This window comes from Ammodytes marinus, assembly GCF_949987685.1.
Source record: "Ammodytes marinus genome assembly, chromosome: 17".
NCBI lineage: Eukaryota > Metazoa > Chordata > Actinopteri > Uranoscopiformes > Ammodytidae > Ammodytes > Ammodytes marinus.
In genome coordinates this window covers 22,526,611-22,552,695 of record NC_137221.1, presented here as the reverse complement: position 1 = coordinate 22,552,695, position 26,085 = coordinate 22,526,611, and the positions used below count along the sequence as shown (strand labels likewise).

Below are 26,085 nucleotides of genomic sequence, written 5' to 3'. Positions count from 1 at the left end.
CATGCGGTCATAGTAATCGTTAAGCATTCATAGAACCATAGCTACGTAGTTTTTCCTAAGGAAATTGTTTTGAGGAGGTAGAAGTCCAGCGCGATTCTGAGCTAACAAATCTTGTGATAAATTTCATTCCAAATGACGTCTTGTGCATTAACTGCTCTAAATGGGGGGGGGGGTTTCCTAAAATAAAATGGCACCTTCTGCAGTAGATTTTTATTCAATCATCATTCTACTCAAACACTCCCAACGGCCCCTGGACTTCCCCAAATCCCACTTTGAATGGAGACCATTTCTTAACAGAAACTCTTCCATTCTTGTGACTAAAGCATGTTCAACTCATTCAGCCTTCCACAGTGACCTCCTGCCCAGACAGGGATCCTGTGTGGAACTCCAGGAATCAACCCTTGACCTCTCTGTGTGTGTGTGTGTGTGTGTGTGTGTGTGTGTGTGTGTGTGTGTGTGTGTGGGGCCGGGTTTTTTTTGTACGGTGATCTCTATGCGCTTTGACTGGGGCAGTTGCTGAGGTGGTCATCTTGGCGGCTGGCCCAGAGCCTTTAGAGCCAGCCCTCTGACTGTCAGATGACCAGTCTTGTGATGTCTGAGTGGAGGGGTGGGGTGGTACTGGTTGGGAAGAGAGGGTGTGTTTGTGTGTGTGTGTGTGTGTGGTGGGGTTGTCGGTCAGCTGACAATGCTTGCTGCTGGAAAAAAGGATCCCGCCATGGCTGTTTAAGCAAGGAATGTCATGCTGTTTGATCTCTAGAGCAATGAGATCCCACTGCTCCGTGTCGGTCACCCAGCATGGATCTGCTCTGTCCTTTAGGGCGCACTCACACTCGGCCCTGTTTATCCGTGCCGTGCTTAAAGGAATACTTCACCCATACGGAACCAGCGTTCTATCATTATAAAATAACTATTATAATATAATGAATGAGGTTTTTCTTCCCTCAGTCTTCCATTAGTTTTCCCTTGGCCCAGCTGTCCTGTTAATTCTAACCCTTACTGTGATGTCACAGTAAGGAAAAGGTAGGGTTAGACAGTGAGACCATAAAACACTCTTTCTGCCTTTTCTCAGGCTAAGATGATCCGATTTCATTTTTTTTTTGCACATTTATACTAAATAGGTTCTCCGAGTTCAATACACCTTCATATTCCAACCGGTGAAGTAGGCCTTTAAGAGCGATTGTGCCAGACCAGACTATAGCCGTCAATCGTGCTTGGGCACGGTACGAAGGCCTAGTGTGAGTGCACTCTAAGTTAAACTAATAACATTGCTCTCTACGTGCAGCGGGCTGTGAGACTAGAGTGCATGGACCATCTTTTTCTCGAGGTGCATAATACATTTATTAATTTTTCTCTTGTGCCCCTAGTACTCTTCCGTACATACGGCCCTCTTGCTGTGTTTGACATGTTTTTATATCTTGGACATATCCTGTCTGGACCAAAAAGGCCTAGGTTTGCTTTTTGTGCAGTCACTAAAGTAAGAGAGAGAGATGTAGGGAGGGAGCAGGGTGGGGGTGGATTGAAAGAAGAGGGAGGGAGGGGTTGGATTCTGATTCAGCGTTCTCCTCCTGTCACTCCCTCTGGGGTTCCTCCATCAGGTCACGTTCCCAAAAATAGAACCGGGCGCCGTTTCAAGTGCAAAACCGCCGGCTTTGGGGCTGCAGCCAGCCTAGCGAGTGTGAGATTTTCTATGGGAATAGTTGGCCACCCTCCAATGAGTGAATGCTTTTTTCCCCTCCCTCCCTCCCTCCTCCTCCTCCCACCCATTTTTTTTCCCTCCTTCCGATGTGACTGGCAGATGAGCTTGCATTTCTGAGCGGGAGCACATGGGCTCCACGTGAGCCACGGGGCCAGTGTGTAAACATTCACCTTCCCACAAACATAATCACCGCCGGCTGCCTTTCTCGCTCCTCGCCTGCCTGCCTGTCTTTGTGTCACAGCCAGCCAGGCTCAATAACAACACCACATGGCACCAGAGCACGTTGCCCAGCACCAATTATTTCAAACTACCTCCCCATATCACTTGCTACTTCAAATATCCCCCCCCCCCTCCACCACCACTATCTCTATAGAGAGTTCTTCTTGCCAAGATGGATCATTATCATCTCTGAAGGAGTGATGTGGAGTGTTTAAAAAAAAAAAAAAGCAGTCCTTCTTTTGTACCTGAATGTGTGTTAGCAATATATTAAGGGCTGGCATGAAAGGGTTAGTATGAGAGAATGACAGACACACCCCCAGTGAAAAGGTGAAGATTGCTGAGAACGCATCAGTGGCCATTTGGGTTCCCACTCACTTGATTTGACTTCACTTGACTTTGACACGACTCTGAAATAAAATGCTCTCAATCACCTTATTCAAGTGAAGAAAAACCTGAATATGATTCACATTTCCAGTTTTATTTCTCAAGCCTTTTCACACGTTGGAGTGAAAACCAAATTGGACTTTATTTACATCTCTGCACAGACAGACAGACAGACAGACAGACAGACAGACAGACAGACAGACAGACAGACACACTCTGATCTGCCTCTGATACCATTTATCCACTTAATTTCCCTCCTACCTCATAATCTTCCTCAAATCCGCCGAAGTGATTTGTTTTTTCTTTTCGACCTGATTTGTTTTTTAAACGATGCCATCTCACCCATCCCATTACAAGCTGTTTAATTTGCTCATTAAAATATGACTAGTTATTTGCCATGAGATGATTTCAGCTGAATAAATGAGTTTTTAAATGTACACGTTAGCTATAAAAAAAAATTATACAATTTAAAAAAAAAAAAAAGTTAAGTATTTGGCTTCAGCTCATTATTATATATTTCACAGTTTTACCCAAAAGAAGAAAAATTAACGTTAAAAAATATTTAAGTTAGTTGACATCAAAATTTGAAGACACTGGTAATTAATCTAAGAACTAACTTAACAGATTTGTACTATAAATGCTTTCTTTTTATTCATAGAAAATTTTCCATGAGTTCCATATCTTTCTTTCTTTCTTTCTTTCTTTCTTTCTTTCTTTCTTTCTTTCTTTATGATTCATCTCGATGCAGGTGGAATGCATTTTTAAAGATGAGACTAACTATTATCGCCATCCTTAACACCATTTGCCCCCTTCTCGTTTACCAGGACCTGTCTGGCTCCATAGACGACCTTCCCACCGGTACAGAGGGGGCCCTGAGCCCGGGCGTCAGCACCTCGGGGGTGTCCAGCAGCCAGGGCGAGCAGAGCAACCCGGCCCAGTCTCCCTTCTCCCCTCACACCTCTCCACACCTGCCGGGCATCCGCGGGCCCTCGCCGTCACCCGTGGGCTCGCCCGCCAGCGTCACCCCCTCTCGCACCGGCCCTCTGTCACCCGCTGCTGTGCCAGGTAACAATGAATGAATACTTTATTCGGGACTTCATATAAAAGACAATACAAATACAAGACAATACAAATACAAGGTCAACATGGATTAAAATACATACACGCATCGATTCCAATGTTTCCACAACCCAGAGGAGTACCTTGTAGCACTCTGTTTATTGTCATCACAGAATTGAATCACAGATGCCCTTGTTTCATGATTTCATAGCTGTATCTGAAGTACAGGATGCAACCAAAATACCTTACCAAACCTATTTGGACTGAAGCACATTTGACTGTAATTTATACAATTACATTTTTCAAAAAGAAATTCAAATATTGAGCTGTGTGAAACATCCTGTAAACAAACAGGAGAGATTTACAGTTTAAATTCAGCACTCACTCTCTCACAAAATACAACAGATCACATTTGCAATTCATGAAGTGACTTGCCAGATGGGAGCGTTTTTCCCCCCCTAACATGATGCCAGTAAACCATCCAGCCACCAACGATACAGAAGTTACGATGCCCAGGGCTCGTTGAAGGGATTTTATTGTTAGCATTGGACTTTCCTTATGCTCCTTTTTATGTTCAATAAGACAACGTTTTTAACAACAATCAATAATTTCCCCAAAGTTGTTGTAATTCCACAACCTTTTTGGAGTTGTTCACCGCTGTGTTGTTGCTGCCTTTTAGGTAATCAGATGCCTCCGCGGCCGCCCAGCGTCCAGTCGGACAGCATCATGCACTCTTCCATGAACCAGTCAGCGATGGGCCAGGAAAGGGGTGAGTGTTCAGTCATGCTTAAGGAGGGTTTTTGAACAAGACGCTGTCAAAACGGAGGTTCCCTCTAAGAAAATATATAGATTTATTTATTTTATTTATTTATTTAACTTTTATTTATCCTCGAGAGACCAATTGAGGGGTGACCCTCATTTACAATGACGTCGAGTTCAAAACAAATTCAAAGGAAAAACAACAATACATACAAAATATTCAATGCAAATACATCAAATACACAACAACAGGTGAAGAGAAAAAAAAAATATTGAAACATTTACACAGTGGTGAAGAGTGGCAGCAATTAAAATTAACTGGGTGAAAGTACAATATAGCCTAATTAAAACATACACACACACATATATATATATATATATATATATATATATATATATATATATATATAAATAAAAATACACTTATCCTTAGATCCTCAGATCAGTGGCCAACTGTACATGGATGTGTGCCAAGCCTTCAGCATCTTTCTTGGCAATTATGTGCATTTGTATGCATCCCTTCCTCCCGTAAACACTCCCTGCAGCTGTAGCTTTAAAGAAATATTAGATTCTCTTAGATTGTTGCCTCACTCTTGGGTTCAAGACAAGGCGACAGAAACCATTCCTTTAACTGTGCGAGTATTTTTGAAGAAGAAATGGGCAAAGGTCACTCATCGCTTGTTAGCTTAGCTCAAATAATTGTAGTCAATGGGCAGCGTTAGCATGCCTCCGCTGACAGTCAGAATATACTCTTAACAACATCACTTAAAGGTTCTGTGTGCTTTTTGTGACTTATTAATAACCTGCCACGTTAGGTTTGGCTTAATATTGTTTTGCACTTTGTCATTTTAGAATCAAATACATATTGGAAGGAAGTACTGCTGTGTGTTTTTGATGAAGTAAAGAGCTAGTATTATCAGACAAGAGCCATCATTTCTTATGTAACCAGGTTTTTTTGTTTTGTTTTTACGAATAAAGAATTGTTAATCTGATGGTATTCCCTCCCAATCTCCTCCAGTGTACATGCGTAACCCTCAGATGCCTCCCTACGGTTCCCCTGGACAGCCTGGCTCCGCCTTATCTCCACGCCAGTCTTCGGGAGGCCAGATGCATAGCGGCATGGGACCCTATCCACAGAACAACTCTATGGGGAACTATGGGCCTCAGGGGGGCCAGTACGGTCCACAAGGTGAGGCCTCAGGGTCAATGTGTTGGTGCTGGTGCTTTAAAAGGCCCTCCACACTGATGATGAGAGGAGAGTACAATGTTGAGTGGTGCACTCAAATCACACAGGGTCTTTTCTTTTCTTTTCTTTTCTTTTCTTTTCTTTTCTTTTCTTTTCTTTTCTTTTCTTTTCTTTTCTTTTCTTTTCTTTTCTTTTCTTTTCTTTTCTTTTCTTTTCTTTTCTTTTCTTCTCTTCTCTTCTCTTCTCTTCTCTTCTCTTCTCTTCTCTTCTCTTCTCTTCTCTTCTCTTCTCTTCTCTTCTCTTCTCTTCTCTTCTCTTCTCTTCTCTTCTCTTCTCTTCTCTTCTCTTCTCTTCTCTTCTCTTCTTTTCAAATTCTAAAAATAATCTGAATGAGTTTACAGTTGTCATCCTGTGACCATCGCAGTTTCGTAGACAGCCCAGTTTTCAAAAGAGAGCTTTTGAAGTTTCCTCGGGCTTCATCACTTTGAAGTCCAGATGGTTTCTGTGGGCTTTATAAAAAGTTGTGCTGTGATTCATAGCAGCGAACAGATAAAGGCCGCTCCATCAGGCTGCTTGTCAGAACAGGCAGCACCGAGGTAAATTTAGAGTTGGACTGCTCAAACTCTTTATCTCATCAGGGGGAGATGAGTACAGGTCCTCCTGCTCACTTCTTCCTTTGATACAGAAACACAGTTTACAAACACATACAAAATGCTATCAGATGATTGTGTGTAGCATGCTCAAAATGTTTTGTCTGATCTCTAACCCTTTCCAGGTTACCCCAGGCAGCCCGGCTACACGGGGATGCCCAACGCCAACTACCCCAGTGGGCCGGGCATGGGCGGCTCCATGAACCCCATGCCGGGCCAGGGCAGCGGGGCTCCGTACGGCAACATCCCCCCCGGCAGGATAGTCCCGGGGCAGATGGGTGCTCGGCCATACGGTCCCGCCATGGCTGCCAACATGGCCCTGCCTCCTCAGGTGGCCTCTGGGATGTGTCCACCTCCAGGCATGAACCGGAAGGACGGAGGCCCCGCCATGCACCACGGACCCACTAACTCCATACACAACAGGTGGGTATTTGATCAGACTTAAGGGAGCAGTTAAGGGTCAGTCCACTGTCCTTTTTAAAGGGATAGTTCAGTATTTTTGAAGTTGGGTTGTATGAGGTACTTCTGCATAGTTAGTCTGTTACCTTATGGAGATGGCATCAGTGCTGTCATTTTAAGGAGTTTTGGGGAGATGAGACTCTAGCAGAAGTCAGTGTTGTACTGTTGCAGAGGGGACCGGCAGAAAAACTGTTTTTTCGCCCTTTCTTTAAGCGTATTTCAGCTACTGCTTTAAGACTCTGGAGCCTGAAGAGGTTTTTATTTTTCCTTCATATCTTATACTGAATGTCTGTCCTTGTAACCTACTGGCTGTGTGTCTGACCATGAGAGATTATTGGTTCTTCCCACTTGCAAGCCGGTCTGTTGTGTGTTTTGCTGCCTCAGTGTAGATGGCAGTAGACCAAGCACTTGCCTGTAAAAGGAGAGGAGAAAGAATAGAGAGAATGAGAGAGAGAGAGAGATAGATAGCGAGAGAGAGAGAGAGCAGGAGATGGGCGGTGACATGAGTGAGTCACATCTTTCCCCAGCCCAGGATGCCAGCTCAGCCTACAGAGAGGGGAACTCGTGGGCTTGGCATTTTGCTAGAATCACATGACGTAAACTGCTTTCCTGGAGAATAAAGCTAAAACCTGGTAAATGCAAGACAAGGACTAAGCATTTGTTACAGACTCTAACTAACTAACTAATTCACTTGTATCAACTAGCTGTGTCTCAATTGTCCAAGCTTCTAAAGAAGTTCTCTCTTCTGTAGGCCACCTGGCTACCCTAACATGCCCCAGGGCATGATGGGAGCAGGCTCTCCGTACGGCCCCGGCATGAACAGCATGCACGGTATGATGAACCAGGGAGGGCCGGGGCCAGGGCCAGGGCCGTACCCAATGGGAGCAAACATGCCAAACAACACGCCAGGTGAGTAAAGGCTCGACTGAAAGCCCCCCCCCCCCACCATGTGGCTGCAGTGCTACTGTGGGCCTTGAAGTATAATCTTTAATTTGACTTTTTACAGTCCTCTTATCACCCCCTAAAAATCCAGGAATGCCACCCAGTTCGGAGTTTGGCATGGAGAAAATAAACCCCGCTCAGAAAATTAACAACAAAGTGGAAGGGACTCCCAAACCCGACCCACCCCCTAAAAAGGTGAGAAATCCTCAGTGTGAATTTCTTGTGGGCCATTAGACCTTTTCTTTTTCCTCACCCTTTCCTCCCTGTGGTCTGTCCCTGTAGAAGTCCAGCTCTTCAACCATCACCAACGAGAAGATCACGCGTCTGTACGAGCTGGGCCCCGAGCCGGAGAGGAAGATGTGGGTGGACCGCTTCCTGGCCTTCGCCGAGGAGAAAGCCATGGGCATGACCAACCTGCCCGCCGTTGGACGCAAGCCCCTGGATCTATTCAGACTATACGTGTGCGTCAAAGAGATAGGAGGACTAACACAGGTACGCCAGAAAGTCTGCCTTAGTCAATATCGCTAAAGCTGGATATTGTTTAAAAAAAAAATGTAGTTCTCGTTACAGATACCTTGACTTTGATAGCAATGATATGAAATCTGTAGTAACAAGATGGCATACATTACGGTAACACCACACAAGTTTTATTTTTTAAGCTACTCGTCATTTTTACATAACATCAATAAAATCAAACTTAATATACTATAAGCTGAATTCAAACTAACTGCCTTCACATTTCCACACATTCCCACTCTCCTGAGCCACTGCAGCTCCCAACCAAATATACCAGCAAACAGGGACCAAATACAATGAAACAGTGCAAATAGTTTTCAGTGCAAGATGTAACGGTGCGAGTCAGAATGTATGTATGCAACCTAATGTATTTTCCTGGATGCCTCCAAATAGCCAATCACCAGCACCTTTACATCTTGGCACATCAAGCAATGCTGCATGCTTATTGGCTCGTGTGACGTTGATGAGATTAACCCCTTAGCTATTGAAATTTGGTATTAAAGAACAAGACAATGTTTCGATACTCGATGGTATGGAGGCATTTCGGTCAAACTTCACTGCCCAGCCCTAATATCACAGATTACTCCGGGTTGTAGTGTCATTCCTTTAAGGCTGTTGTGTGTGAGCAGCATCTCTAAGCCTCTTTTCCCTGTGTCCCGCCCACCAGGTGAACAAGAACAAGAAGTGGAGGGAGCTGGCCACCAACCTGAACGTGGGCACGTCGAGCAGCGCCGCCAGCTCGCTGAAGAAGCAGTACATCCAGTGTCTGTACGCCTTCGAGTGCAAGATCGAGCGCGGCGAGGACCCGGCCCCCGAATTCTTCAACACGGACACCAAAAAGAACCAGCCCAAGGTCCAGCCCCCCAGCCCAGGTGAGCGCCTAACACCTTTCCCTAAAGCGCAAAGCCACTGGTGTCCGCCTTTTCCCCAGGAGTTAAAGCACTATGGAAGAGTATTTGGGCCGCGGGAGGAAAAAATTAAGAAATTGGAGGATTTATTTTAATAATAATCTTCGAGTAAAAATTTCGAAAATGTGTTAGTTCAAGACTGCAGTAAAGCTGGAATGGTATTAACAGACTTATCAGCAAAACGTTATGGAGACAAAAACAATGCATCTTTGCCACAACCTCATTTTTTTACCGAAACCAGACGTCCTCTAAGCTCTACTAATAACTGCACTGAACTCTATAGGAGTGACGGTATTTGGAATATTCATCACTTTGGTGTCTCACAGCCCGCTGCACATAGAGAGCAATGTATTATTAGTCGAGCTTAAAGGGCATCTGGTTTCAGCAGAAATAAAGTTGTAGCCCATTGTCTGCCTTAAGACGATAGCAAAGAAGCATCGTTTGTGTTTTAATAAAGTATTGCTTACGAGTTATTGACACCAGCAGCTCAGATCTGTCAACTTATTACCAACTTTATCGCAGTCTTTACTTCTCCCGCTTATTCTCCACATTGTATTTTGTCTTTATCCACGACCGTTGGACTATATTCTCAAAGTGCATGATGAAAAGAGAAATTCCTCCTTGTTTTTGTCTCTCTCTCCCATGGCCCCTTTACTGTTCGGTAACATCCCCCTCGTATCCAATAAGTGAAGGCTTGTTACACTCTCACCTTTCTCCCTTGGGGTGCAGTGTGGCGTCCAGGCCATTCATCACATCCCCCTCCACTGTATTTGCCTCACGTCATCTGCCCTATAAACTAGTGTATTTTATTGTATCCTATTAATTGCGGTGTTAAACGGCCCGATTTAAGTTCCTCGTTTGTCATGTGCTGTATGGTGCCGCCATCCGTCCCTCCATAGATCACTGCTTCTTTGGCATATATCGGAGGAGTTGTAAATGACGGCTGCGAAGCTGTAAGTCACACAAGTTTGCACCAGCGGACACTTCCACTCACACGTCTCCTTTGGGGGAATACTCTTTGTGGCATTTGCACAAGACGTGACGGAGAAAGACTTGTCCTTTCACACACTCTCCCCTGTTGGTTTTTTTGGTGCGAACACAGCATGCCAAATCTTTCAATGAACTCTGAACGTTGGGTAGAAAGTCAGTGTGTGTGTGTGTGTGTGTGTGTGTGTGTGTGTGTGTAAACTGGCAGTCAGTGAGAGGTTATAGGGGGGTGTGGGAGGGGTTCTCGGATGATGTGTCGCCTGGAAGCTGTTTGTTTTGGAGGGACCGGGCTTTTAGCTTGCCAGGAGCGAAACCACACCGCGAGCGAGCACGTGTTGCTCCAAAGTCTGGCCCCAACCCAGGGCTGTCAGACACAGGGCACTGAGTCAGCGCCGGGGGGGGGGGGGGGGGGTGGAGGGGTTGTTACAGGAGACATCAGGGTGCATGTCAGCTGGCAGCAGCCCCTCTAAGGAAGAGCTAGAAAGGGGGGATGGCTAGGAGGTGATTTGGCGATAGCGTTCGCTCCGTCACTGGCGTGTCCTTGCTTGGCTGGTGCCTGGCCGCAGGGCTACAGAGGCAAGGCATCACTCCCTGGAGATTAGTGCTGAGCCAGAAATGATGAATGGAGGGGAAGAGGCTTGTATGTGTGTGCGTTAAAGTCATGCCTCTCTCTCTCTCTCTCTCTCTCTACCACACTTTTTCTTTTTTCTCCCCGTCCTCACGAGATCCTCCCTACATCTTTAGTAGAGGGAAATCCCTGCCTAGAGGGAGGGGGAGGGTGAGCCCGGCTAGTGTGTGTGTGTGTGTGTGTGTGTGTGTGTGTGTGTGTGTGTGTGTGTGTGTGTGTGTGTGCGTGAGAGCAAGAGAGGCGTGAGCATGATGTGAGAAAATGTGAATAAATGTGACCTGCCAGTGACCCTGGTGTTGTGTGTGTGTGTGTGTGTGTGTGTGTGTGTGTGCGTGTGTGCCAGTTTAATGAATGGGAACCTGTGAGTCATCAGTCTGCTGGCCTGCTTAATAATGAGAAGTCCTGAGCTTTTGAAGTTAAAGAATGTGTCACTCACACACACACACCTACGCACGCACACAAAACCCAAACAAAACAATCAGACACTATCACAGTCACACAAGCTCAACTGGCTGTCTGTACAGGTCAGGCAGTAATCTGTCAGTCAGAGGTGGTAGATTCACACATTTTGGCATGCTGTGTACTCAAAGGCTCAGTCAGCTGGACACACACTGTGTTTCTCCATGCAGCTCTTATGAGAACCTTCTTGTTTTGGTCAGATGTGTCTGGGGCTGGAGCAGTAACTCAGTTTGTGAACTGCTCTACAATTGGTCAAAATGTCCATGCGGGAAAACTACAGAAAGAAACTACAGGAAGTAGATTGCTTTCCCCCATCCCATAATGCATAGCGTAGCTTTCTACGGGAGCTTGTTACGCAGTGCTTCCTGCAGTTGGGTCAAACTCGGTCCGCTCATGAGTTTGTTTGGAACCGACCTGAATACGATTGCTTTGTTCTCACGTGTCCAAACTAACCAGTTAGTTTTCATCGAACCAAACATGGCAAAGCACCCTTACAGACCTTTATTGCCCTTTTCCAGATACTCAGTGTGTTATGATCATTGCTTTGCAGCTGGTTCTGGATCCCTGCAAGGGCCGCAGACTCCTCAGTCTACCAGTAGTTCCATGGCAGAGGGGGGAGACCTGAAGCCCCCCACTCCAGCCTCCACACCGCACACACAAATGCCTCCCATGCCCGGAGTCAGGTATGAGCTAGAAGCTACCATATCATGTTTCCTTTGGATAACCATGTCAGCAATCACAATAAGACTAAGCTGATCCTTCCAGTAATCACTGCAGTAGGAAATAAAGCACAAGAGGAATAATATGCTTTAAGCCATTTAATGTTAGATCATGTCAGGATATACACTCACCAAACAACAAGCTTGTTAATAATTGGAAATAAGAGTTAATGAATGATGAAAGTCTAATAGACAGATTTTAAAAAGTGTGTCTGGTTTGGCAATGACTATATGAAATATTTAAGTAAAGTCATATTAATCTCCCAAAATACTAGAATAAATACAGTAGATGCATTCACTGTAAAGTGGGGCTTGCAAATTATCTTGACATTTAAGGATGGAAAAACAGATCTGGTATGATTTTGCCTTACACAAAAACACTGTAACACAGAATGCAAGGCAATTTCTATGGGAGATTTCTATCTTTCATTTCTATAACTTATACCACTTAGGTAGGATGCCAAGGAAAAGTCAGTAGGGGCATGACACTTCCCTTCAAAACAAGAAATTGACAAAAAGCAAACCGTGTTGGAGTCCTAAATATATTGGAAATATATTGAAATTGATTTATGAAGCAAACCAAAAAATAAAATGTCTTTCATGAACAATCTCTTTTTAACTAACTATTGCTCTCCCATAGGAGTAGTGTTAATCTGCAGGACCCCTTTGCCGACGGTGTAGACCCAGCTTTTTCCAGAAGGAACGCCATGACTCCCAACTCCCAGGGCTACCAGCCCGGGATGGCTGGCCCTGAGATGATGGGCCGCATGGGCCCTTATGAAGCCACCAAGGACCCCTTCAGTGGCATGAGGAAAGGTGAGACATCGCCTAAGCAGCAGGTCACATGACTTCAGAGGTTCTGTTAAAGCTGAAACTAACACTGTTTGTCTTTTCCTCTGTCAGCAGGAGAGCAGTTCATGCAGCCAGGCCCCAACAGTGGGATGGCAGAGCAGTACAGAGGCCCACCAGGCCCCATGGCCAACATGCAGCTAGGCCAGAGGCAACAGTACCCCTACGGATATGACCGAAGGTAAACATGCCGTTTTATTCTGCTGCTATTGCCGGCATGATTTTATAATTATAAGGATTTATAAAACAATTTAAAGGCACAATATGTATTTTATTTTGCTTTAAAACCTCAAAGATTTACATAAGTAATTATTGTTGAGTTGTGTACTAAAAACATCACAAATGTTTCCATCAATTTTCTAAATCAGAGAAAGTTACGCACAATTTCACTCTGTCGCCTGTCAATGAGGAATAGGACTTCCCTCCACTGCGTATTCTCTGGCCCACGCTGTTCCCATGGTCCATGATGTCATCAAACTATGTGTTTTGTTAATGTGTTGATTGTGAGCCCCCTTACAGCGGAATATTACATATTGTGTTTATGAAAGGCCTGATCCCAATCCTGTCACGCAACATTGTAACCCATGATACGGATTAGTCATGTACTATTCCAATGTCTGTATGCACATCCAGTTTAGACAAATCAACTGATAAGTATTCTTTGTTGTGTTAACAGACAGGAGCCAGGCATGGGCCCTGAAGGCACCATGGGACCAGGAGCTCCACAGCCCAACATGATGCCTTCAGGAGCCGACACGGGGATGTACTCACCCAGCCGCCCTCCACCACAGCAACGGTCAGTACCATACAATGCTAACAATGCTAACACAACTCTGTCAAAGGAGGGAGATGGTTGTTTCAAGTCATTTTGCCACTGTGATCAGTTTAACAGTCTGAAAGATTTTATTAAGGGTTACATTTCATACTACAACTGTCTGTGCAGTTTCTGTAAAGAAAACAACAAGAAAGTAATGCTGTGAATGTTGGTTCTTGTTTTTAGACATCCTGACTCCTATAGCAATCAGTTCCCTTGCCAAGGAGCGCCCCCTGGTGGCCCATTCCCAAATCAACAGCCAGGAATGTATCCTGTGCAGCAGCAACCGGTGAGAACATTTTGTTCAGCTTCTGCAGTGCTCTCAATGCAACTCGATTTTATATCTTTATAGCATTTTCAAAAAGAGTTGTTTTTAAAATCAAAAAGTATATGAAGAGTAATTTCGAAATAAAAAGCAACAAAATTGTTATTACAGCGCATGTTGTTTCATAAACTAAATTAATAGACTTATCCCCTCAACCATTGATTAAAAAACATCAAGATTTACTTTTACTATGTATTCAGATAAACTTCCCTATCTGTGTTAGCATCCTATTGAACAGATTGAAGCATTGTTAAACCTTTATAAGTGTATGTAATGTAAACTGTATAATGTATATAAAGGTGTAATGCTGAATGTTGTCTCCTGACAGAACTACAAGCGTCCCGTTGAAGGAGGGTACGGTCCTCCAGCCAAGCGCCATGAGGGAGAGATGTACAACGTCCCATACAGCGGTCAGCAGCAGCCTGGCCCCCAGGCCTCGGGGCCCCAGGGCCAGCAGGACATGTATAACCAATACAACGCTTACCCAGGGGGGGAGCGCAGACCACCGGGCCCACAGAACCAGTTCCCCTTTCCATTTGGCCGGGAGCGAGGGCCGTCCGCCGCTGGGCCCAACTCCCAGTCTCCCATGCCTCCACAGATGATGGCCAACCCCATGCCTTCAGGTCCTGACGGGCCCCAGGGCCCCATGTGGCAGGGCCGCAACGAGATGGGCTACCCCAACTACCCCAACCGACAGGGGCCTCCCGTACCAGGTCAGGGCCCCGGCGGCTACCACGGCATGAACCGCGAGGAGATGATGCCGTCGGACCAACGCATGAACCACGAGGGACAGTGGCCCGGACACGTCCAGAGACAGCCTCCCTTTGGCCCTGGTGGGACTGGACCTCCCATGACCCGCCCTCTACCCTCCACCTACCAGACTTCACAGAACCACATTCCTCAAGTGTCCAGCCCTGCGCCCATGCCCCGGCAAATGGAGAGCAGGACGTCGCCCAGCAAGTCTCCCTACATGCATCCAGGTCCTGGCAACAAGGTGCTGAAAGCCGGACACCCGGTGCAAGCCTCCCACATCGGCCAGGCCCCCGTACAGCATCCCATGATCAGGAGAGACGTGGCCTTCCCCCCTGGCTCTGTGGAGGCCTCTCAACCACACCTCAAGCCCCGCAGGAGGCTCACCATGAAAGACATCGGTACACAACTTATCATTCATGCTTCCCTCAGCATGTTTAATAAGCATGCATTAACCCTGAACAATGTATAATTAATGAAAGCTATACAATGTTAGCTGTATACTATAGCATGTCAAAATGTTCCTTTAAAAAAATCTGGCATGCTGTGCCGAAAGGGTTGTGTTGACCATGTCTTTAAATGAATGACCCCAAGACTGGCTGGACTTTGTCATTTGATACCCTTGGCTGGGCAGATACAGATACAGATAAAAGATGCTCATTTTGAATAAGTTACAATTGAGCTTAGATTAAAGGTAGAGTTCACAATTCTGCTCATCAATGAATACCTCGTCACGATCCACTACCTGTCTGTACTATGTGTGCGCTGAAAAAGAAAATCCATTGTTAAACCACAGCCTAGGCTCTGTAAACGGGCATGTTGCTAGCTACGGTGGGCCCCCCTTTGTTAACAAACCCTTAGTTACATACCAGTTTTAAAGAGCGTAGGCTGTGTATTAACACCAGATTTCTCACACGGTACGGACAGGTAAGAGATATATTCACTGATTTTGTCTAAACTTTCTAGAAATTCTGACTCTACCTTTTTTTAAATTGCAATTCTAACATATTGATCAAACTCTTACCATTCACTGTTGACTCATACACATTGTGTTTTTGTGCTTTTTACAGGCACTCCTGAGGCTTGGAGAGTGATGATGTCCCTAAAGTCCGGCTTACTAGCTGAGAGCACCTGGGCCTTGGACACCATTAACATTTTACTGTACGATGACAATAGCATTACTACTTTTAACTTATGCCAGGTAAGTCCCTCCCACACCTACATCTGTTAAAGTAGCTACGAGGAAACTTTTAAATATTTTTGAAAACATTCATGTATTTCCTCTGATGATCATAAATTACATCTAACAGCAATTGAGACCATCAGTGCAAAAGAATGCTTTTTTAAAAAAATCGCTTTTCTTAATACCTTTGTCCGGGTACGCTCACCCAGGAACAACAGCTGGCGACCTAAAAACACTTTAGTCCAAAAGGTGCCTGCTAGAATTAACAAGTTCTCTCGTAGCCACTTTAAACACAACGCAACATTACAATTCTTATCACATGTTGTATGAGCTAATAGGACTATTGGTTCATTTCCTCCTTTTCATATTTCTCAGCTACCTGGATTCCTGGAGCTGGTGGTGGAGTACTTCAGACGCTGCCTCATCGAGATCTTTGGCATCCTGAAGGAGTACGAGGTGGGAGACCCCGGCCAGCGCACGCTCATAGACCCAGACGCAGCCGAGGACTGTGATGATGAGATGCCCATGCCCGAGGGAGAGGGCATGGACGTGGACGAGGAGGACGAAGAGGAGGAGGAGGAGGAGGAAGAAGATGCAGAGGAGACAACCAAGACCCCCCAGGACGCTCCCTCACTGCTCCAGGTCAAACTGGAGGAGGACAGCAGCTCACACAAACACAGCAAGTCTTCAGAGGACCAGGAGGAGGAGAAGAAGGAGGAGTCTTCTGTCAAGGAACCCACTAGCTCTACCTCAGGGTCGACCCAGGATCCCAACGTCCAACACTCGGAGAAGCCCAGGCAGGCCAGCAAGTTCGACAAGCTGCCCATCAAGGTGGTGCGCAAGAAGAACCCCTTCTTGGCCAACCACTCGTCCAAGCTGGGCCAGAGGCAGATGTTCGACAGTGGCCTGGTACACTGGAGCGTCGGTGGCGGAGACACCACCGAACACATCCAGACTCACTTTGAGAGCCGCGCGGACCTTCTCACGCAGCGGAAACTTCGCAAGTCGAAGGCCGCGGAGAGCCGCAAGAAGGTCCAGGCCAGCGAGACGACACTGACGGAAAACCCAGACAAATCCAAGTCCAGCTGGGATGATAATAAGCCTCAGCCCCAGTCTTCTCCCGAAGCTCACAAGTCCCTGTCGGAGAAGAGCGCGCCCCCTCCTCCTCCTGCTCTTCCCATTGGTGCGCCGGTCACCGCCACCATCGACGACGTGCTGTCGGCGCGCCCCGGCTCTGTCACGGAGGAGGTGGTCCGCGGAGGAGCGCAGGAGCAGAAGGAGAACGGCAAGTATCTGTTCAGCATCAACCCCGAGCTGCAGAGCCGACGCAACATCAAGATCCTGGAGGACGAGCCTCACAGCAAGGACGAGACGCCGCTCAGCACCCTGTCCGACTGGCAGGACTCGCTGGCCCGGCGCTGCATCTGCATCTCCAACATCGTACGCAGCCTCTCCTTCGTCCCCGGCAACGACCTGGAGCTCTCCAAACACCCCGGACTCCTGCTGCTCTTAGGCCGCCTGGTGCTGCTCCACCACAGGCATCCTGAACGCAAACAGGCCCCCGTCACCTACGAGAAGGAGGAGGAGGAGGACGAGGGCGTGAGCTGCGAGAGGGACGAGTGGTGGTGGGACTGCCTGGAGGTGCTGAGGGAGAACTGCCTGGTCACGCTGGCCAACATCTCTGGCCAGCTGGACCTCTCCATCTACCCAGAGAGCATCTGTCTGCCTCTGCTGGACGGCCTGCTCCACTGGGCCGTGTGCCCGTCGGCCGAGGCCCTGGATCCCTTCCCCACGCTGGGGCCCCATGCCTCCCTGTCCCCCCAGAGACTGGTCCTGGAGACCCTCAGCAAGCTCAGCATCCAGGACAACAACGTGGACCTCATCCTGGCCACGCCCCCCTTCAGCCGCCTGGAGAAGCTGTTCGGCTCGCTGGTGCGTATGGTCGGGGAGCGTAAGGTGGCGGTGTGTCGGGAGATGGCCGTGGTGCTGTTGGCTAACCTGGCCCAGGGAGACAGCTTAGCGGCGCGCTCCATCGCTGTGCAGAAGGCCAGCGTGGGCAACCTGCTGGGCTTCCTGGAGGACAGCCTAGCAGCCACACAGTACCAGCAGAGCCAGAGCTCCCTGTTAGGGCTGCAGACCGGGCCTCACTACGAGCCCACCAGCGTGGACATGATGCGGCGGGCGGCGCGGGCCTTACACGCCCTGGCTAAGGTGGAGGAGAACCACTCGGAGTTCACGTTGTACGAGTCGCGGCTACTGGACATCTCCGTGTCCCCGTTAATGAACTCTGTGGTGTCCCAGGTCATCTGTGACGTACTCTTTCTGATCGGACAGTCATGACAGCCGTGGGGAGGTCTCCGCCCCGCCTCTCTCCGTTCCCTCTCACCCCCCTCCTCCCACTTACTTTTGGTATGTGTGCGTGTCTGTTGCGTGTGAGTGAAAAGAGCAAAAACTTGACTGTCCTATTTCTTTTTTCTCTTTTTTTTTTTTTTAATTTATGCAAAATCACCTCGGATTCCACTGTCTTTCTACCCCCCCTGCTTCTTCTCACTAAAAGGAAGGAATATCATGAAGTAGCTGTGGATTTTAAAAGCGTCCGAGAATAGAAAGATTACTGACAAACAAGAGCAGATTTGGGACCCAGGCATAGGACAGAGTACGCTGCCCTGCGTGGATAAAAAGGACTTGTTTTTTAATGAAAAGAAAAATCTCCAGAAAAAAAAAGAAGAAGAAACTGTAACCAAAGTTGCTGTCTCGTTTACAGTGAGTTTGGGGGATACGTGTGCTCGGCAGGGGGAAAGAGGGGCACGGACTAAACTATATTATGGTTCGTTGTTTGGAGGGGCGACATAGACTTTCACGGACTGTGGTGTGGTATAATTGCTGTAACTTTGGATGCTATATACTCAGCCCCACACATGATGGAACCACATTATTGGCTGTGAACAGACATCTTTGTCTTTGGGAGGCCTGTGCAGTAGATTGTAGGACTTTTTTCTGTACTGTACACCTTTAAAAAAAAACTGTAAACATACTGTAATAATACTGTTTCACACTGAGATACGCTGGCTTGGCAGCAAACTGTAGTTTTTAAAAACAGTTTTAGTTAAAAACGTCGAGAGAGAAACAACGGCTTTCCCCCCAAAGTATGGTGAACCTACAACACCCCGACCTCTTCTCTTTGTCCCTTGATTGTATGACTTGACCCTTATATTAAAAAGTCACCTCTTTAGGACTGGTCCTCAACTCTAGATGCAGTCCGAGCTGCACTGTATATATGATGTTGTACATTACACTTCTCTCTCTCTCTCTCTCTCTTTCTCGACTTTGGTTGCTCTTCACCGTTTTTAATATTTGACGATTACAAGTTTTCCCCCCATCATGCATCATGTGATAACTTGAGTCCCCCCCCCTCCCTCCATGACTCAGCGTCTCACCCTGCTCGTATGGCGCTCCGATGGGGGGGAGAGGGGCGGGGTTTAGCTGCTGTCCAACGCCACCCCCAACAAACAACACAACTTCAAGTTTTCAGTTTGTCTGCGGTCTGGGTGTAGAGAATAATATAACAGGAAAAAAACCCAATCATGTCCGCCGTTCCATTCTGAGCTCCTTCATATAATGATGACAGAAACTACACCTCCATGAAGAAAAAAAACATTTTCATTTTTTTTGTTTTCTTTTTTTTTCTTTCTTTTTAATTTTTGTTTTCTTCTTCTCAGTGATGCGGATTCTGCATATTTGTATTTCAGATGATGTAGCTAAAAACTTGATGTAAATTCCTCTTTTTTCCTTTTTTGGCTTAATGAATATCATTTATTCAGTATGAAATCTTTATACTATATGTTCCACGTGTTAAGAATAAATGTACATTAAATCTTCGTAAGACGTTTGCTGTGGATTTATTTATTATCGCCCCCCCCCCCCCCCCGTCATACACGGTTGAGGCAGCAGTTTATAAAGTCTTGTTTTCGTTCTCCTTTGGCTCTGGGAGAAGATTGGATACATCTAAAGCGCCATACAGTGTGTTCTGTTGATGGATTTTGATATTTACACATCGGATACAGAGACGACTGTGCTGCTCATCACATGCACCGCCATGTTTTCTTTCTGTCGCATTGATTGACATCTCACCCTGATGCTGTCCCTGGCTCACACATGCTGATATTTCCATATATATTTCCATGAGTGTGGGAACAGGCAGTCTGTGCGATACATACAGAGGACCTTGGAGTCCCCCCCCCCCCCACCCCACACATAAACACTGAATATTGTATCTGAATATTGTTCCTGACATCATGACAAAAGCTGCATTGGCTTTTAGAATCAATCAGTAGAGGGATATTTGTGTGTCTTAAACCTTATTAATGCTGCTCTTACCAAACAACACACATGCAGCCAATCGAAGAAACCAAAAGTCTGACCTGCATTAGGTGAGCCAGTTGTAATTCTGGAGGCACTAAATCACACACAAACACACACACACACACACACAGTAAATTGCATAATAAAATATGTATTTGTACTGTAGTCCTCGACGGTGAGGCAAAATAGCATTGATAAAAACAAAATAGCCTGAGCTAAATATGGCACCAGCGTCTACATCTTCAAAGACGGCTGCCGCCTCTTGATGTGGTTTCACTCGGCTAAGCTTTATTTATTCAGGAAATCTCATTGAGATGGACATCTACTCAGCAGAAGAGACTCCAAGACAAAGTAATCCAACGTAAAGTCCTCGCTTCCTTCTCACAACACTCACTCTGACTTGGTTCAATGCATTAAGGACCATTGGTCTCCTAAAGTCAACCTGAGTGCACTGATTTAGCCTATTCTTCAACTGAGTTTTATACAGTCCCCTCCAATAGTATCGGAACAGTGAGGCCAATTACTTTATTTTTGCTGTAGACTGGAAACATTTGTGTTTGACAACAAAAGATGAATATGAGACAAGAGATCAACATTTCAGCTTTCAATTCCAGGTATTTACATCTGGATCTGATACACGAACTGAGAAGAAAGCATTTTTTGTAAAGGAACACTACATTTTTAGGTGAGCAAAAGTATTGGAACAGATAGACTTGAAATAAATTAAAGTAAATAAAACCTAATATTTTGTTGCTAATCCTTTGCTTGCAATAACTGCATCAAGAAAAAGAAAAAAGCAGTTTTTCTTCTGGCCCTGTCTGCAACAGTACAAGGCTGACTTCTGCTACAGCGTCATCCCCCCTTATAGTGACTTCACTGATCACCATCTCCGTAAGGTAACACACTAACTATGCCTCATACAACCTAACCCCACTTCAAGAATACTGAACTATGCCTTTAAGCAAGTGTCATTTTTAACATCTTGGTTGAACATGCTAACATTAGCTTATTAGAACTAAACACAAAGTAACGCTGAGGCTTAAAGGACAGATAACTTCTGCATTTGTGTTGAACAAATAAAACTTTTTTTTTCCATTTATAATTTTGACATTAATGTGTAGTCCTATCTATGTAGCTACCACATTTCATGGCATAAGCAGGCATGTAAAAGACCTGATGATTTAATATGTAGAATTATTTTTAAATAAAACCCATTAAGTAAATGTAATAACCGGTCGATAATGTTACAAAATTAGCATTAAATTACAGTAAAAAGTATTGAAAGGGTACTTTTATTGAATAGACCACACTTTACATTGATGCAACTACCTCTTTAATCAATAGCCTACATTATTGACGCGATCTAAATGAAGTAAAATTATTAAACTATTGGCAAAAAAATATACTAAGTTGCATATTAAGTTATAGACTCAGCATTTTCTTACATTATCTGCCACTTATCACATTATGGATTTTATTAAGTATTTTTTATTTTTTTTGACATTAATTATTACATTATTGGTTCTTATATAAAATCGTTCAGTCCAGTCATGTCAGTATGATTCATCTACATCAGACCATAGATCTCTGTCCAGAATTGAATGGAAATCCGTCCAAGAGATGGCGAGATATTTCAGTGTGGCCCAAACCCAAAGTGGTGACGAGCCGACCCACAATGCATCACACTAGAGCCATGCTGCTGCTTAAAGGCATCATAGGAGATTATCTGCAATATGCACTTTTTAATATGTTGTGAAAAGTGCTTTTTACACCCCAACAGCAATAAATGACTTATGGGCAATGAAAAAGAAACGAAAAACCCCCAAATTCTGTACCTTCTATAAACCTGTTAAAATGCTGACCAATCGGAGACGATGGACCCGTATCTAAAGAACCAATCACAATCCTGCGCGTTCTCTCCCCTCTGTGTGCGAGCCTGAGCGCGTTCACGGAGGGCAGAGAAAGCGTTCGTGCCATATCGTAGTAGGCTACCTGGCAGTGGACTAGACCTAGTGGAAGTAGCATAACAAGCTTACACAATGGAACCTACACAGAAGTTACCAGAGGTGTGGACTCGAGTCACATGACTTGGACTCGAGTCAGACTCGAGTCATGAATTTGATGACTTGAGACTCGACTTGACAAAATGTAAAGAGACTTGCAACTTGACTTGGACTTTAACATCAATGACTCGTGACTTGAGCCTTTTGACTTGACAAGACTTGCTACTTTCCCCAAAACCCAAAGATTAAATAGTAGGCTATATTTTTAAGTAGGCTACTGCTCTGTATCTTTCATCATGTAGCCTAGTGTAGCGGAGGAAACTGGTGGATGTCGCCTACCGGTACCGCGCTGATCTGCTTATCACTGGTTTCACTTCAGAGGTGTCGGCCAGAACACCACTTAAGGCCAAAAACGTCAGACTATAAGCATGAGAAGAGGAGTATGGTTTTTCCGCTCTTTATTTTCCTTATTTCACAGGCACAGCAGCATAGATCGCAGGAAAAGAGACACAGGCTTACATTCCGCTCGTGAGGAGACGTTAGAACAGCTGTTGCCACCTGCGAATCGCGGCCATCAATAACATCCATAAACTGTAACTTATAACAGCGATCGGGACTGCATGTACTTACTCACACACGGGTGATTCACATAAACACGTTTCAACTGTGTCGACTACTGCGGCAACATGCGCGCTCACACACCTGACCGAGAGAGAAGAGAAAAGGAACTTACTAGACAGACCCTCCGGCCGACTGACGTCACGGCCACTAACTGACAGCTATAGCCTACTGTCATCCACACTGAACAAAACTCATCTCAACACTCTATAAGAAATAACAACACTGTAACCTATAAACTTTGGGGCCTTTTCTGCATGTAGCCTATGTGTGAGTGTTTGTGTGTGTGAGTTAAATGTTAACAATCACTGGTAAACAGTGCAATTGGGAAGTGCAGCCAGCAGCGCTCGTGCACGGCTGTGTGTCGAGGGGTGGGGGAGGGAGTCCCGAGGGGAGAGGGAGGAGTTAAACGGAACTCCGAGGACAAGCTAATTTCAAATCATGCTAGCTCTCTCAGATCGTACAGTATAGCTTTAAGGCTAATGTCCATGCTAAAAAGAGGAAATGCTTTTATGTGCACATAATCAAATGCTAGTGGAGCAGTAATGACAGAGATTCCATGAAGAAGAAAAAACGTAGAATGTCACGTGGATGATTTTGGCAGAAGGTTTAAAAAACCTGTGTTGATGACGAGCACTGTTTGGAGTTTAGTTTAAAAAAAATACAGCTTTGACTTTTGAGTGTCGCACCGTGGGATATGAGACTGTTTGTGGCCCGGTTAACACCTCTCTCTTTTTTTTAATATATATTTTACATTATTGTGTACCAAACACATAGCTCTTAATCCCAGTAGTGGCGTTTTCATAGTCTGTCCTATTGCGCTCTCTAGAGGACATTTGGTGGTAATGCCACCACATTAACTCAGCCAAGACATTTCAGGAAGTGAATGGCTAGAAATGATTATATTGTAGTATATTGCACTAAATAGACGTATCCCTTGCAATGTATAATAAGCGTCTGATATGCACAAAGGTATGTGCATTGTGCATCTTTAGCTGGATGGTATTATACAACAGACAACATGTATAGGAATGTAGAAGCCGTCACATCTATATATCATCCACCCCGACACAAAAAAATCAGAGACCTCCATCCATCCATTCTTCCATCGTCTCTCATGTAAATTTTGCTTCCAAACTCACTGACAGCATTGATTCAGAGGAGGTTGTGTAAGGGATACAGTGCAGCTGTCAATATCATATGCGCAGATATTGATGTTCAGCAGAAGTCACAGTCACTGATCTCCACGCTTTGCCTTCCCGGGTTGTAAAATTAGTTTTTTTTTGCATCACAGGACACTGTGTTTAAAACAGAAAAGGTCAATAGAATATACTATTAGATCAAAGTTATGCTGTTTATATATATATATACAGGTGAAACTCGAAAAATTAGAATATCGTGCAAAAGTTCATTTATTTCAGTAATTCAACCTAAATGGTGAAACTAATATATTATATAGACTCATTACATTCAAAGTGAGATATGTGAAGCCTTTATTTGTTATAATTGTGATTATTATGGCTTACAGTTTATGAAAACCCCAAAGTCAAAATCTCAGAAAATTTGAATATTACATAAAATCAATAAAAAAAGGATTTTAAATACAGAAATGTCGGCCCTCTAGAAAGTATAATCATGCATATGTACTAAGTACTTGGTTTGGGCCCCTTTTGCATGAATTATTGCCTAAATGCGGCGTGGCATGGATGCTATCAGCCTGTGGCACTGCTGAGGTGTTATGGAAGCCCAGGTTGCTTTGAAAGAGGCCTTCAGCTCGTCTGTGTTGTTGGTTCTGTTGTGTCTCATCTTCCTCTTGACATTACTCCATAGTTTCTCTATTGGGTTCAGGTCAGGAGAGTTGTCTGGCCAATCAACACAGTAATACCATGGTCAGTCAACCAGTTAATTGTGGTTTTGGCACTGTGGACAGGTGTCAAGTCTTGCTGTAAAAAGTAATTCAGCATCTCCATAAAGCTTGTCAACAGACAGAAGCATGAAGTGCTCTAAAATCTCCTGGTAGACACTTGTGGTGACTTTGGACTTGATAACACAGTGGACCAACACCATCAGATGACATGGTGCCTCAAATCATCACTGACTGTTGAAACTTGACAGTGGTCTTCAAGCCCCTTGGATTTTGTGCCCCTCCACTCTTCCTCTAGACTGTGGAACCTTGATTTCCAAATGAAACACAACATTTAATTTGGATCAGTGATGATTTGAGGTATCATGTCATCTGCTGCTGTTAGTCCACTGTGTTATCAAGTCCAAAGTCACCACAGCCAACTACCAGAAGATTTTAGAGCACTTCATGCTTCTGTCTGTTGACAAGCTTTATGGTGATGACAATTTCCATTTCCAGCTAGACTTGGCACCTGCCCACAGTACCATAAACCACTGGTAACTGGTTGACTGACCATGGTATTACAGTGCATGAATGGCCAGACAACTCTCCTGACCTGAACCCAATAGAGAAACTATGGACTATTGTCAAGAGGAAGATGATACACACCAGACCCAACAATACAGACAAGCTGAAGGCCACTATCAAAGCAACCTGGGCTTCCATAACACCTCAGCAGTGCCACAGACTGATAGCATCCATGCCACGCCCCATTGAGGCAAGAATTCATGCAAAAGGAGCCCAAACCAAGTACTTAGTACATATGCATGATTATACTTTCTAGAGGGCCAACATTTCTGTATTTAAAAACCTTTTATTATAGATTTTATGTAATATTCTAATTTTCTGAGATTTTGAATTTGGGGTTTTCATAAACTGTAAGCCATAATAATCACAATTATAACAAATAAAGGCTTCACATATCTCACTTTACATGTAATGAGTCTGTATAAGATATTATTTTCACCTTTAAAGTTGAATTACTGAAATAAATGAACTTTTGCATGATATTCAAATTTTTCGAGTTTCATATATATATATATATATATATATATATATATATATATATATATATATATATATATATATATTTGTACATGTGTATCAACTGAGCATATGAGTTGTTCTCATATATTTGTATAGCACCGATAAAACATTTTATTTCAATTGTGTATTTATTTAATTTTTATTTTCTGGCTCCTCTTTCTTCCCTAAAAGCATGTCGCCCTCATCTGGTCAGAACAGCAAAGTACAACGTGTCCCTGACCAAGGCAGATTTGAACTGTTACATTGTTTTTTTGATACAATTGACACAGGCAGAAAAGAGAAACAGTTTGTTATTTCGTTTTTTTTTCTATTTTGACCAATATCAACACAAAGAAGAATCCAGCTTGATTTCCTGTTTAACTGTTCTTACTGACTAACACATTTACCTCTCAATGTTGTATTTCCATTGGTGGGAGGGCGTTCAGTGTCCAATTGCTTCTGATTGGCTAGTGTGATCTATGGTTGCTCTTCAAAATAAAGGTTCTACTTCTACCTGTTAGCGTTTAGACACGCACACACCCACACACACACACGCGCACGCACACACACACACGCGCACACACACACACACACACACACACACACACACACACACACACACACACACACACACACACACACACACACACACACACACACACACACACACACACACACACA

At 44.8% G+C, this 26,085-nt stretch overlaps 1 protein-coding gene across 8 annotated transcripts in view; it reads left to right on the top strand.

Annotated features, from left to right (window-relative positions):
* The window catches only part of arid1ab (AT-rich interactive domain 1Ab), a 62,156-nt gene extending 42,818 nt beyond the window's left edge, over positions 1–19,338 (top strand). For 4 of the 8 annotated variants that reach the window (XM_080045426.1, XM_080045430.1, XM_080045427.1 and 1 more), the window contains 16 exons: positions 3,124–3,364; positions 4,038–4,127; positions 5,136–5,306; positions 6,079–6,376; positions 7,164–7,321; positions 7,419–7,549; positions 7,637–7,846; positions 8,538–8,742; positions 11,403–11,535; positions 12,212–12,387; positions 12,475–12,601; positions 13,097–13,216; positions 13,421–13,523; positions 13,888–14,710; positions 15,380–15,510; positions 15,868–19,338. In XM_080045426.1, coding sequence (XP_079901552.1) covers positions 3,124–3,364; positions 4,038–4,127; positions 5,136–5,306; positions 6,079–6,376; positions 7,164–7,321; positions 7,419–7,549; positions 7,637–7,846; positions 8,538–8,742; positions 11,403–11,535; positions 12,212–12,387; positions 12,475–12,601; positions 13,097–13,216; positions 13,421–13,523; positions 13,888–14,710; positions 15,380–15,510; positions 15,868–17,832 — 5,082 coding nt within the window. In that variant the 3' untranslated portion in view covers positions 17,833–19,338. The remainder of the gene's footprint in view (positions 1–3,123; positions 3,365–4,037; positions 4,128–5,135; positions 5,307–6,078; positions 6,377–7,163; positions 7,322–7,418; positions 7,550–7,636; positions 7,847–8,537; positions 8,743–11,402; positions 11,536–12,211; positions 12,388–12,474; positions 12,602–13,096; positions 13,217–13,420; positions 13,524–13,887; positions 14,711–15,379; positions 15,511–15,867) is intronic. The other 4 variants (XM_080045429.1, XM_080045428.1, XM_080045425.1 and 1 more) reach the window with 2 other exon arrangements.
* The last annotated feature ends 6,747 nt before the right edge of the window (positions 19,339–26,085 follow it).